This window comes from Cryptomeria japonica, chromosome 2 (genome assembly GCF_030272615.1).
Source record: "Cryptomeria japonica chromosome 2, Sugi_1.0, whole genome shotgun sequence".
NCBI classification, from domain to species: domain Eukaryota; kingdom Viridiplantae; phylum Streptophyta; class Pinopsida; order Cupressales; family Cupressaceae; genus Cryptomeria; species Cryptomeria japonica.
Window position 1 is genome coordinate 173,941,332 of NC_081406.1, and position 14,216 is coordinate 173,955,547.

The 14,216-nt window shown below is 33.0% G+C and overlaps 1 protein-coding gene across 1 annotated transcript; it reads right to left on the reverse strand.

Annotated features, from left to right (window-relative positions):
• Positions 1 to 12,635: 12,635 nt before the first annotated feature.
• LOC131873709 (heavy metal-associated isoprenylated plant protein 39-like) lies at positions 12,636 to 13,343 on the reverse strand. Its single transcript, XM_059216892.1, has 3 exons — positions 13,240 to 13,343; positions 13,073 to 13,148; positions 12,636 to 12,985 (listed from the first exon to the last, which is right to left on the reverse strand). Exons 1-3 carry the CDS (start codon positions 13,243 to 13,245, stop codon positions 12,726 to 12,728), a joined length of 342 nt encoding a protein of 113 aa, XP_059072875.1. The 5' UTR covers positions 13,246 to 13,343; the 3' UTR covers positions 12,636 to 12,725.
• Positions 13,344 to 14,216: the final 873 nt, after the last annotated feature.

Here is a 14,216-nt window from a genome sequence, read left to right on the forward strand (position 1 = left end):
AAGTATACAAATTTCATCAATCAGATTAAGTGGTGGTTTTCACGTTCACTACTATTAATGTCAATCAGTTAATTTGAACTAACCATATCATCAAACTTGAAATAACACAAAATGATAGTGTCTAAAGTAGAAAGAAAAGTAATAGTAAATAGAACTTGAGTCTATCATATGAAAATCAATATCACATCTAATAAGACTTTACTTACCATTACTTTTTAACAAATGAAAATCCCCAAAAAGTGTGCCTTTATTTTCATGAAATTGACAAAATGGACACTATCATTGATATCCACTTTATAGCATCAATGACAAATTTAAATATCTAAAAATTGAACTTAGAAAACCAATTTTATATATGGTGTTATATCCGTGCACCTAAGGTGTATGCCATGACTACATGTATTGTCACTCAAACCAACTAAAAAGTCAACATGGTTTTTTTCATTTTTGGGCTAATAAAAAACATAATTTTTTTTCTTCACATCGCCACTTTTTCGCTCCCTATGATCTTGCGCATACCCTTCATGAAGGGAAAGATGGAAATATTGAACAAACTACTCTTGCATCCAATGTAGAGACAAGAATAACTAGGCTTTTATGTTGCTACACAAGTATGATTGCACATGAAATTGTACCACCACGAATTAAAAAGAGCCCCAAATAGGCAAGCTACTAAGATCACATAGTGAGAAGCAACATAATAGGTGAAGTGAGTGCGAATATATTGTTTTATTTTTAGAAAGAAATATTTGCATATCAAGTGTCATAACATCAAGTATTTGGACGTCTTTTGTATTCCATACAATCATCAATAATATGAGCATGCATATGCTAAAAAAGACAATATTTAGTGAGATCACTTGATTTAAGTGTATTTTTTACTATTTTTAGGAGGTAAGGAGATTTGGTCAGTTTTTATAAGGTTCAAAAATACATTTTTTTTCTATTTCAAGAACTATTTTCTCTTGTTGAATAGGAAGATGAGGATTTTGATCTTTTGGTAAAAGGATTGGTAAGGAAGCAAAAGGAAATCCTGCACCTTCTCTAGTGTATTGTGAGCCAACCCCATAAAATGTTTTCAATTGGAAGGAGAAGGACTTTCATTATGAAATTATTTGTAATTTGTTGTGTAAGGACATGTTGAAGGGAAAAGGGTTGAATAGATGAGGAAGGCATATGCTTTGTAAAAATATTCTCGTTCCTATCACTACTATTGATATCCACTTTGTTAGGTTGGGAAGAAGTATTCTCATTAGCTAAAGCTTTATCTTTTCTCAATGTTATGTTAGGAGATAGGTCATTAATAAAAGGTATAACATCTTCTTGCCTTAAAATATGTTGGTCATTAACATAAGCTCTAACGGAATAAGGAGGATCTAGAGTGGTAGATGTACTAAGATTAACATGTTTAACTTGTGGATCTTGCACCAAAGTATCTTTGTGAGAAGAGGTTGGTTCAAAGTTACTCTTCAATGTTGTATCTCTACTAGAGGGATCATTGATAGGATTATTGATTTTTTCCTCATGAACAAAATATACTCTAGGAGAGGTATGATTCATTTCAGTATCATCTCTAAGATTGGCAAGGGTTTCATTTGAAACATCTACCAAATATTCTATTAATTTTTAAAAAACTATCATCATAGAGGAACATGAAATGTGTATGAAATCCTTGAAAAATAATTTGAATGAAGGAAAAATATTTGAAACCTTCATAATGCAATACATTAATGTTGTACATGAATGACTGCAAGAAACATGAAATGTAAGAAGCTATTATCTAACCCATAGTTTTGGTAAAAATAAAGTTTAATAAGTAATGTAATTACATGTGAAGTAGAAACATAGTTAGATTTTATAAATCTCATTATGCATAATTAGATTTTAAAATGCCAAATTAGAAATATACAAAATGTTAAAAGTGCCCGGCTCACCAAAATGCGAGGTGGTGAAATAGGGATTCACCAGTTTAGCTATGTAAATAAGCAATAAACCTTTTTCACGCGATCCTTACATTAAAGAGAGGTTAAATAAATAGGGTCACATCTAAGGGATGGATGACGATTGATTTCAGATGGCACTCTTTATGGAGATTAAATTGGATATTGAAAATATTAAAGTTGAAAGCTAGAACTAGGGATAAAGATGAAAAAGTGACATAAATGACCATGAATGGATATTTATAGATTTTATATGAAGCTGTAAGTATTGATATGAGATAAGGAAGATGAGATGAACCTATAACAATAATTTGGACTTAAAAATTGGTCAATGAATCTTTGAGTGACCCTATCCCTAGAATGTTTGATGTGGATGAAATTTATTTTTTCTGAATTAGAATGTTCTCAAAATCTACCCCAAAATATTTGTGGGAAATTCATCAAACAATGGAGTGTGGAGTGACCATGTCCTATTCTTTTAGTGGCTACAACATTTGGATTTGATTGTCTCTATCTACTTTGCGTATTTCCAGATTTACAGCTCTTGAACCTATAAACTATGCCTGGAAAAATAGAGAAAGATATTGGGAATAAGGATTTTCCTAAGTCAAAAACCTAGTTTTCAAATAAACCTTGAAATGAGTTGAAATTATAAAGTAAATGATGAATAATATACCTTATATCCACAATAGATGATGTTAGGTTGATGATGCAATACTCTTTGAATGTGATCACAAGTGTTGATTCAATAACATGACATGATCTGAATGACCTAATAAAACATACATGCTTGTATGAAGATTGATCTAATTTTCTACTCCATGATGTCTATATCTTGAAGAATTCTTGAAGGATATGGTGGGACGAAATGTTTCTTGATTCTAAAAACTTGATGATAATAGATGCTTATGATATGAGTTGATGACAATGGATGTGAAAATGAATTAGAGAAATGCTCTTATATATGGTTATTAAGGTATTTCATCGATTAGGTCGACCTCCAAAACTCAAATTTTAGACATCGTGATTTGAAACCAACAAGCGAGAAATGTGCATTGATATTTTTTCAAAATTGGGTCTAGCTTAGGAGGACAAGGGTGTCTGACATGCCACTTTCCTTAGATAATGACACCCCACGTGCCACTTTCCTTGGACAATAGTGCCCTAGACTCCATTGTCCACCCAAAAAATAGTGAACAGGATAGAGATAGGGTGGAACTAGACCAAATTAGAATTTCACACCACCATGTGAATAAATGACATCAATTTCAAGGTGAAAGGGTAGAGATATTGGTTGGACAAGAGCTAAAAATTGGTCACACTAAGGTAGGGGCACAAAAAGTAGTGTAAATTTTAAATTGTATAGTGGTGTAAACTTTAGTTTTATGGAAGGCATCTTAGCACCTCTATATGTATCTTGATAGGGGGAAAAGCCACATAGATTGAAGAATATGCATACACTATGAATCTAAGGTAAAATTATTATAACTCTAATTTAGCTCATAGATTTAGTGAAAAAATATATGTTGACTAAAGTGGGGGAAAAATATCATGTTGTAAATTGTATACCCTTCCAATATCACACTACATAAAACTTGCGTTTAGATAAAAACAATGATATTTTATAAATATATTTTGTCAGAAACCCCTCTTTCTATTGAAATTGGAGTACTCAATTTTTTAATCCTATTTTCTTATATGTAAGAACTACACATGGATGTCTAGATGGTGCAATAACATACTATAAAAATGTGAGATTCAACTAATTGTTAGAGAATTATCTTTGCTTGCATAATTTTTCATATTTATTATTATAGAAGACTCCATAAAATTGCTTCAAAAATTCTAAGAGTTATTTAGCTTCATATTGAATGCATTAGATATTTTAATTTTTTATTAGACAATTTTTCTATATAATCTATGAGAATAGGTGGTTCATCTTCAATGGTTTTAACAAGTTGAATTATTTATCTTAAATATTTTTTATTTCAAATAATTGTACTCTTACCTTCATAACTCTTCTTGTAGACATCAAAGACATCACCATATACTTGAATCACCTTTTTAATCATTTTTCTAGCTCTCAATATTCCCATTTCTATTAGTGAGGCCTTTTCCTTAATGTGTTTCCACCCACACCCCTCTCTCTTGTTTTATTAAATTCATCTTCAATTCACCTTCATACTTGAAATTTACTAATAATATATAACCAATTTCATTACCATTAATCCTATATTTTCTTTTTCTTGATAGATTAGGAATTGTGAGTCATTTTTATGTCAAACTATCACTTGAGTTCTTTAGATTTTTAGTTTCTAATTTAGTTCACTTTAAAATCCCAAAACCTATTTTGGTTAATCTAGCACCTTATTCCCAAAACTATTCCCCTAGCTTAGTTTCTTTATTGAGTTTCAGTGCACCATTTACCATCATTACTATGTTTTTCATGGTTACTCTTAGATTTGAATTAATTAAAATATATAAATTAAAAATTATATTACTTATAAATATTTTGATACATAATCGTATTTGTAAGCTAAGAGCTAGGTTCTTCTTTAACATTTTATTTATGTATAATTGGCTCTCATAACATTTCACTTGCAAGTTCGTTTCACATTTTTTTAAGAGTTTTAGATTCACTATAGTATTCAAAATCAATTGAAAAACCCCTCATAAAATTTTGGGAAGATGGTTGATAGGATCAAGGTCACCCCGTTGGATATAAAACACGCCAAGGGCCATTAGTAGGCTATCACTTATTTTGCAAATTAAATTTACGATTTTGAAGATAATTTTTCTAGGTCTATATTAGCTCTTGAGACACATCCATAATAAAGAAGTGGGTTTTTATTAGGTGAAATACTTCATTTAGTTTATTTTTGTCTTATATTTTTTAGTGAATTAGGAATAACCGTTTGTTGTTTGTTTTGAAATTTATCTTGCAACTTAAGAGATGAAATACATTAGGATGATTCCTCATGGTTTCATTATAATCCCAACCAAGTTAAAACAATTTCTATCTCTTTATCTTCTATCACTTTGCTAATTATATGTGTCAAGATCCCTTGAGTTTTACTATAAATTGTATTTTTTATGTTGGTCACTAATTGATGAACACTTTTGGGAAGCTAAAAGACATTTTAAGGAACACACTAACAAATTTCTGCCCAAGTGCTGCTGGTATTCTACTCCTAATGACTAGATTAAGGCTAACTTTGACGGGGTTGCTAAAGGGAACCCAAGACCAGTTGATTGTGGTGGAGTTATCCGGAATAGTGCTGGCTTTTGTATGGGGGCAGTTGCTTTCCCCTTGGGGTATCAAAATAATCACCTGGATGAAGCCATGGGCACCGTCCAATCCATTAAATTAGCGCATCAAGTGGGAGCCAAAAAAATATGGCTGGAGGGAGACTCTAATAATATAATCAACTACCTCATCGGTAATCAACATCCATTGTGGACGATTAAAAATATTATCGACACAAATAGGGAGTTACTTGAATGGATTCAACCAATATTACATCTCTTATGTTTATAGAGAGTCCAACAAGAGGGTTGATTGGGTTGCCAATGAGGCCGTGCAGAATGGGCAGTTATATTTTTGTATGGAGAGGGGGAGCTCCCTCAAGTGGTAAGTGTCATTATAAATTATGAGAGATATCATGGAAAACAAGGTAGAATTTGATATTATTTCTATATGGTAGGGATGGCCATGGCATCATGAAACGGTTTCGTAATCAACCGAGAAGGAACGATATTAATTGCCATAAAATCTCATATGCTTTTTGTGTTTTTTCCATTTGGAGGGAAAGCTTGAGGAAGCTCTATTTGCTTCTAGAGGCTTCTTCTTTGTTTCTTAAAAAAAGAAAGTTTGTAAAGAAGAGAAGTATTTGCTGGAATTTACATTCTGTTAAAACTGATAAGATGATGGGTGGATATCATAAGTGTGTGAAGGCTACAAAAATAGATAAATGATAGGACCGTCCCCATGTTTGGGTTGTGTTGCAAGTGGCAAACACATCAGATTACATGAAAATAATGCAAGAAAGAAGACTGAAATCACTAGGATATTCAAAAAGGGGTGGGAAAAGGGTACCCTGATCATTGGCAGCAGGAAAGTTAAGGTTAATGAGACCATGATCGCAGAGGCGACTGGTCTACCAATGGATGGAATCAAATTCTACAAGGACCAGAAGCTATCAGAAGCAATTGTGAATAAATTCCTCAAGGATGAGGTGGAGAAAGCGAAACTGGTCAAGGGAAGCCACACCTACTACTCCCCTAAGGTAATCAAGAAGCTCTGGCGATGGATTTTCTTTGGTTTCATGGAATTCATAACTTTAGATGGTAGATATACTAGAGTTTATAGTTACCATTTTATTCTTCTTAATCATTTCTAGCGAAAGGAGAAACTTGCCTTCCCCTACTACCTATTATGTGCCCTAAATGTCAGGATTATGGATGCTATCTCTAATCCCAAGACTAGCCCTGCATTAAATGAGGGTCTTATGGTGGTCCTATACAACCATATCAAGAACACCATTGTTCAATAGGCTATATCTGAGGTATCTGAGTCTAATGATGATTTGGGTGATTCAGATGATGAAGATTATGAGGGGTACACCATAGAGGCAGATGTTGAGGAGGACCCCCATACCCCCTGATCGAGCAAGTGTAAAAGGAAAACCAAACAAGAGGAACATGGTAAAGGGTTGATTAGTCAGAAAAAGTAGGGGGAAGACGTTGACAGCTGATATGAGGAAGAAGAGGAGAGTGAAGAAGACATGGAGACAGACAGTGGGGAGGTTCAAATTATCTCAAGCCAGAAGAAAAAGGGAAGCTATTGGCAATGACAAATTCAACTCTCTACTCAACTGCTTAAGTGAGTTAACTAAAGCTATCAACAATGGAGAGGAAATTATAAATTCCCAATGTAATAGCTTTAAAACCCTTGAAGATAGGGAAGGGGAAACTGAAAAGAAGATGGAAGATATTGAGAAGACACTCAAAAATATTGGGGAGCAGAGTTACAAGATTTTAAACACTGCTTCTGATAGTATCAATGTCCTAATTAGAAAATTCGAACAAGTCCAGGGGGATAAGGACCCCAAGGACACTACTGGGGAGAGGACGAAACCCTTGAAGATAAGAAAGCTAGTCCCGAAAAAAGAACAAGAGTAAGTACCAGGAAGAAGAAAAATCAAAGTAGGGACATCGAAGACCTCAAGGGGACTATTGTGACAATGGAACAATTGGACTTGGAAGTTGCCAAATTGCTAAAGAAATTCACCTAGGCCTAGTTGTTTTTATGTTTATCTGCTTTCACTATTGCCTAGTGTTTCATTTCTATGTGCTGAGTCTTTTTTGTTGCTATTCGGCCAGTTGTTCTTTCTATGGTTGTTGTCTTTTATTTTTCTGGTGGACTCTAATGACTATCTTTTGAATCTATGATGTAAAGAAATTTAGGGGCCCTTCAAAACCAATTTTCCCGTAATAAAAAATATGTCCCAAGTTTCATAGGAAACATTAGAAACATACAACGATACACAAAAGAACCCACTTTTCTTAAATAAAGCATACTTCCTCATCCTTGGATTCTCTTTTAGATTCTTTCACTAATCATTCTTTCATGATGAAATTAAATCACATCACCCAAATTAACCTTATTGTATTGGTCAAAGATAAAGCATAGAGTGTTTATTTGCCTTTCTAATAATCCATCCAGAAGGATAAGGTATAAATTACTGTTGAAGATGATGGAATTGCCTACATACAAATCATGAGTTGGCTCGTACAAAACTTCTATCCCAATGGTGTCTAAAGTGGAAAGAAAAAAAAATAGTAGGAAACATAGGTTGAATGTTCTACCATCCTCTAATTTAAGATGTAAAAATTACAAAAGGATAAATAGTATAGAGGCAAATCGCATTGCTGTGAAATATTGACTATACACAAATAACTATTTGAAAAAAACTTGAAGAAGGTTCTTACATAAGAAAAATGTCTTCCATCAAATTTTGTCTTTTACAAGAATTTTGAATTTCGATTACATTCATATAATCATTTGAAAAGGGAATAAGATATGTAAATATTTTAAGAGGAAAACCTATGCATCTTATTTAATAGAAAGGCCTTTTTAGATTGAATAGGAAAAGATTATTCCTACTTATAAGTTTTGGCATTTTCTATTTGAGTTGTTGAATGTGGTGATCAATCTTCAAGTTTTTCTTTAACTCATTTCAAAACTATAAAATAAAAGGCAATCTAAAAAATAACATTAAAATAAATTCTTAAAAGTATCAGTTCTCAATGATAGAACTTGTGATTAGAAAAGTTTTATATACACTTTGTTTGGCATAAATACAATAAAATAACGTGTCTAACAATATTCACTATCATATTATTATGAAGACCCAGATCAATAAGACCTCTTTCTAGTTTAGCTTACATTCAAATATGCTAGGCAAGTAATCGGAAATAACAAACAATTACGTTTTAACAAATGGGAATCCCATAAAAATTACCTTAATTTTTCATGGAATTGACAAAGGGGAAATTACCTTGTTATTAGTGTAGTTAATTATTTGAAAGTAACATTGTTATATTTCAATGGATATTTAAATGGAAAGAGGTGATATCACAACATTCAAATATATGAGAATGCATATGATATTAAAATTCCCTTCCAATGATTTTAAAAAAAAGGTATGTATGTGATGATGTCTAGGTTATAATATGGGAATGTTTTGATTATATTGACGATGATGTGATTACTTGATGACACATGATGTTACTAACGATATTTACTATGTGACCTCGATCGGGGAATGATTAATGATCTTTTTAGTATATTTCACTATATGGATATGTATGCATAGGTGTTAGTATGTTTTGATTGATGTAGATACATGAAATAGACTCCACCTAGCTTCATAGGTCTAAGTAATGTCAATATTCCCCAACGGTGTTGATAGGAGATAGCACAATGGTGAAACATGTTTCCTGGCATAAGACATTGTTCTTATTTGGGATGATTCATCCCTAATTCACATGATCATACCTCTGGTTCACTATTGAGGTGATGATTGGTTACCCTTATCCATATTATGAACAACCAATGAAGAGTGTTGGTGCATAGTTAGTTATTCATCCATTATTGTTATTATAATACAAATATTATTGATATTTGATCTTTAGTGCGATAATGAAATAGTTTAATGGGCACGATGTTTTATTTGTATTTGATTAATAGTGATTTAAATGATTTTATTTTGGGGAATTTTAGGATTTTATTGATCTTGTGAATTTAAAAATTGAATTTTTATTATTTGGTATCCCACTTTCAAAAAAAGAGGAAAAATTGTTCTATGGAACTTATTCTTTTGGGGGAAAACACTCAATCTTTTTACTTGTTTTACTCAAATAATTTACTTAGAGGAACATGCTCAAATTAATCCAATATATAGTCACTTTAAATATTACACCACTAAAATTCTATAGTATACAACTTAGGGGGCTATATAAATATAAAAGGTATGGTACTTACAAATCAAAGTAATAGTGGTGGATAGGCCACACCAATAATCCCAATGTCCAACTTAAAAAAAAATTAATATCAAAGACCAAGTTAATCGTAATGTCTACACATAAATGCCACAAGACCATATAATATAAACAAGTGTATTCGTGATTCGGATGGTTCACCTAAAGGAACATGTTTAAAATAAAATACATATTAGTAGAAAAGATGTTAGAAAAACATCATTGTAGGACCAAAACCACAATAATGTACTATAGTAGTATAAGAATATTAGTGATGAGCACAAATATATTCTCACATATAGCATGCTATATAGCACAATATTGACTTAGTCCATGGTTCCCATCTTCTAAATATTCCCATGTATTAATATATATTAATGGAATTTTTAGACCCTATATTTAGTATTCATTTTACCCTAGCCTATTATTATCCATATTGTGTCATTTTGACCACTTTTTCCTAGTTTAAGTTACCCCTAGTCATACATGTTCCCTTTACCATGTTATTTTTATGGTCTTATTTAGATTATTTGTTTTTATTTTTATCTTTATCCTATGTCCAGACCCCATGTTTAATTTCTTTTGTGTTTTTACTATTTAACTTGGCAAACTATCCTACCTTAATAACCCTAAAATTAATGAAACTACTGATACATATGGAAATAAGATGTTCAACCTAGGGATGTAAAATGGGATCTCAAATCTTTGTGGTATATCATTAGAATCGTAATTAGGTTCATCCATAGTAATAATAACAAAATTGAACATTGGTGGTTTATGATTCTTTTGTTGCAATGAGTTTGAGATTGTGAAGTGTGTGAATGAACTATGTTAAATGATAGAAAAATGACAACTTTCAATAATAACAATGAAATAGAGAATAGAAAACAAACATAGTAGCTCACATATAGAAATAAGATACAAAGATGAACCTATAGTTAAAATCTAGAGCCAAAAGTGTTGGACACAATTGGAGGGTACTCTAATCCTAGGAGTGTTCAAACTAGCAAAATGAATCAGTTTCACAATCAGGAGATTTGTAAGTAACCCTCTTTAAACATTAGTTGGAAAGTGTTAAACAAGGTTGGAGGGTTCGCTAGTTTAGGTGTTTTCATCTATCCAAAATTTGGGACCATCTTCTAGTATCTGCTGTGCACAACTATGAAACTCTCTATGGTTAGATCCAAACCTACACACATAAAATAGGGGAAAAGTGCTATTTCATATAAGGGCTTTCCTTTAAGTCAATCCCCATGTAGATGTTCCCATCACCAAAACAACTATGATTGATATAAAGAGAGCTTATCCGTAGTGTGAAAAAGGCCAAATCATAATAAAAATGTTGAATTAAAGTGGTTTACCTTAGGAATAGAAATGATGGTGATGGAGATCATGGAATATCAGGGTAAAGCTGATGAATGTGACAAGCTTGAAAGAGAAAATATTGCCTTCAAGAATGAGATGCAATCCATTGCGATGAGGCTGACTAAGGATATTGAGGAGGGAAAGAAGAATGAAGAGAATCTGGCACAATCATTGAATGAAAGAGCCAACGAATGCTTCAGACTTACCTATGAGAATGATCAGTTGAATCTTGAGTTGACATAGTCAAGAAACAATGGTTAAGAACTTTAAAGACAGATTGCTACCTTGAGAGATGAACTTTCTACTACTAATGACTACAAAGACAAATTCAAAGCTATTTCAGCAAGGCTTGATGAGATGCTAGAAAGTCAGAGACATGGAAAGGATATGCAAGGACATGGATTTTAGAAAAAAATAATCCTCTGGATATGGACAAGGCGATGGAAAACCTGATCAGAAGAAGATAAACAATCCTTTGGTAATATAGGGCCTAATGCTCATAAATTCAATGGTAGATGATTTACGTGCAATAAATTCAATCATATAGAAAATCAATGTAGAAGTATGATGAATAATGGAATGAACAACATGAATAATGCTCCTACCTCTACCAAACAGTGTTTTGTATGCAATAATTTTGGTCACAAGTCAAATATATGTAGATTAGTAATGAATAACTTCCAAAACAAGAGATTCTATGCTTGTGGGATGTTTAACCAGTATAGGATAAGACCAAATCAAATGAACTTCAGACCTATGCAGAATAATTTTATTTGTTGCACATGCAATAAAACCGGTCACATTGCAAAGTATTGTAGAAGATAGAACAGTGTTCCGATAGACAAGACAAAATCAGATGAAAAGTGAAAAGTGAAGGTAGAAGAGATCAGAGAAAAGCATGAGAACGTGTGGGTTAGAAAAAATGAATCTAAAGCAGAAAATGGATCTGCATCCGAATCTGGTGCAAGACCTTTATCTGGTAACTAGGGCTTTATGCCTTAGGGGGAACTCTTCATGTAGATTATAAGAACCCCCTCTTCAGTGATCTACAATCAATTCCGAAAGGTTGCAAAAGTATTGAATCATATGTGCAGATGTTATATGAATGTTTCAGAGAAGAATTGGTGCTCTGGTAAGTGACTCTATGAAAATCATGGTAACCAGTTGCAATATCTATTGCAATTAAGAATTAGGTTTTCGAAGGATAAAAGTGCATTTCTAAGTTTTATTTGTCACAATGCGATCAAGAGAATAGTGCAGAGAAGAAGAGCGAAGCAATTTGGCAATTTCAACAGTGATCTCAGTGACTCTAAAGTGATTTCAGCACCCAATTGTGAATCAAGGTATTTATTTGTTCATGCTTTAAGTTTCTGCAAACCTTAAATTCAAAATGGCTCCAGCTTCTAGTGTTTCTACCCCTTTGGTGGTCGCGATTAAGGATAGGGATAGACCTATTTTCAAGAAACATCCTTTCAAGTCAGTTGAGGATGATCCGTAAGGTGCATTTTCATTGCTACCCTAAGCCGTGATCCATAATTAGACCGTTTGAATTGACCAACAATTATTAAATAACAATCTAGTTTAATTTGGGCTTAGCCGCATTCACCTTAATTGGATTGGTCAAAGATTAAGCATAGGGAATGCTTATTTGTCTTTCTAATAACCCTTCTAAAAGGAAAAGAAGAAATTACTGCTGAAGTAGTTAACAAAATCTCCTACAGACGAAAGAGTTGGCCCGTACAAAACCTCTATTCCAATGGGAATCAAAACATTTCAGAAACATGTGACTTCAGAAACTGAAAGTTGGTATAATTGAGACACAAAGTACATGACAATTAAGCATATTGTGCAGCTGCTGGGATTATCTCTGACGTAAGTTTAACCAAAATAAGGCCTGTCGACATAAGTGTAATCATAATAATAATGTGGTCTTTGGACATACAAAACGTTTGGGATCGCTGCTATCTCCACATCCTTATTCTCCCCCTCAGCTTTCTCCTCCTTGATAAGTTCTACACTTAGCAGCTGTGCATGGGAAAAACCTGATTTCCTGAGCTTTGATGTAACATTCACAGGGTCTGCTTTCCCAGTTACTGTCATCTTTTTTGTCTCCATGTCCACAGCCACAGAATCCACCCCTGCAATACAAATATACATTCATCAGATTATGTAGCAGGAAAAATCTAGGCTTAGGATTTAAAGGCGAGAAAAAGAAGCCAGCATACCTTCAACCTTTGCGACCACCTTGAGGGCTTTCCTCTTGCTTTTCTCGTTCTCAATTGTTAATTGTAACACCATTTTCTGCTAATTTTGAAGACAAACTACGTATCAGTTCAAACTTCGAAATGGATCCATGAAGAGAAGTTATATATAAATAGCTATCTAGACTTACCTTCATTTTGATATATTAGAAATGGGCTTTGTTCACAGAAATCGTCGAGGATAAGCTTTTTACTATGGTGCAGAACTTTTGTGATCGGTACAGTGAAACCCAAAGATTTCGGAGTGCAAGTATTTTGGTGTTTGGGAGATGAATATATAGGAAAGAAAGGAGACATTTTGGAATTCTTCGTGGAAACTATATGAGTTTCGAATCACGCGGAGTTGATCAACAACTTTTAAATGAGGCGGCTGTATTTTTTAATGCCATCTTCTCTGTAATGTGGGATTAGAATGTGAACACAGCTTTGCAGGCCAGTTGTGAGCGTGACTTAAAAAGAGCGTGACCATTCAATATCCATGCTTCCAGAAGACAAATTACCATGTATCCGCTTCCTCTAAATTGACTTTGAAATTAAAATGAATTTTGTAAAATATAAGCTTGACGGGAAGGAATATATGTTAGACTTAATTTTCCAAATTTTGGTGACTTTATATCATTAAAATACTCACGCAAACCAACCCTTTTGTCGGCTAATGAGAGAAATAGTCGTTAGAGGTGCTGCCAATGCGGTGTACTTGTTAAAGCTGTGATTGAGGAATCTTCAATCATTACTTACCATTACTTTTTAACAAATGAAAATCCCCCAAAAGCGTGCTTTTATTTTCATGAAATTGAAAAAATGGACACTATCATTGATATCCACTTTATAGCATCAATGACAAATTTAAATATCTAAAAATTGAACTTATAAAACCAATTTTATATATGGAGTGATAACCGTGCAGCGAAGGTGTATGTCATGACTACATGTATTGTCACTCAAACCAAAATGCGAGGTGGTGAAATAGGGATTCACTAGTTTAGCTATGTAAATAAGCAATAAACCTTTTTCACGTGATCCTTAAATTAAAGAGAGATTAAATCAATAGTGTCACATATAAGGGATGGATGATGATTGATTTAGATGGCACTCTTTGTGGAGATTA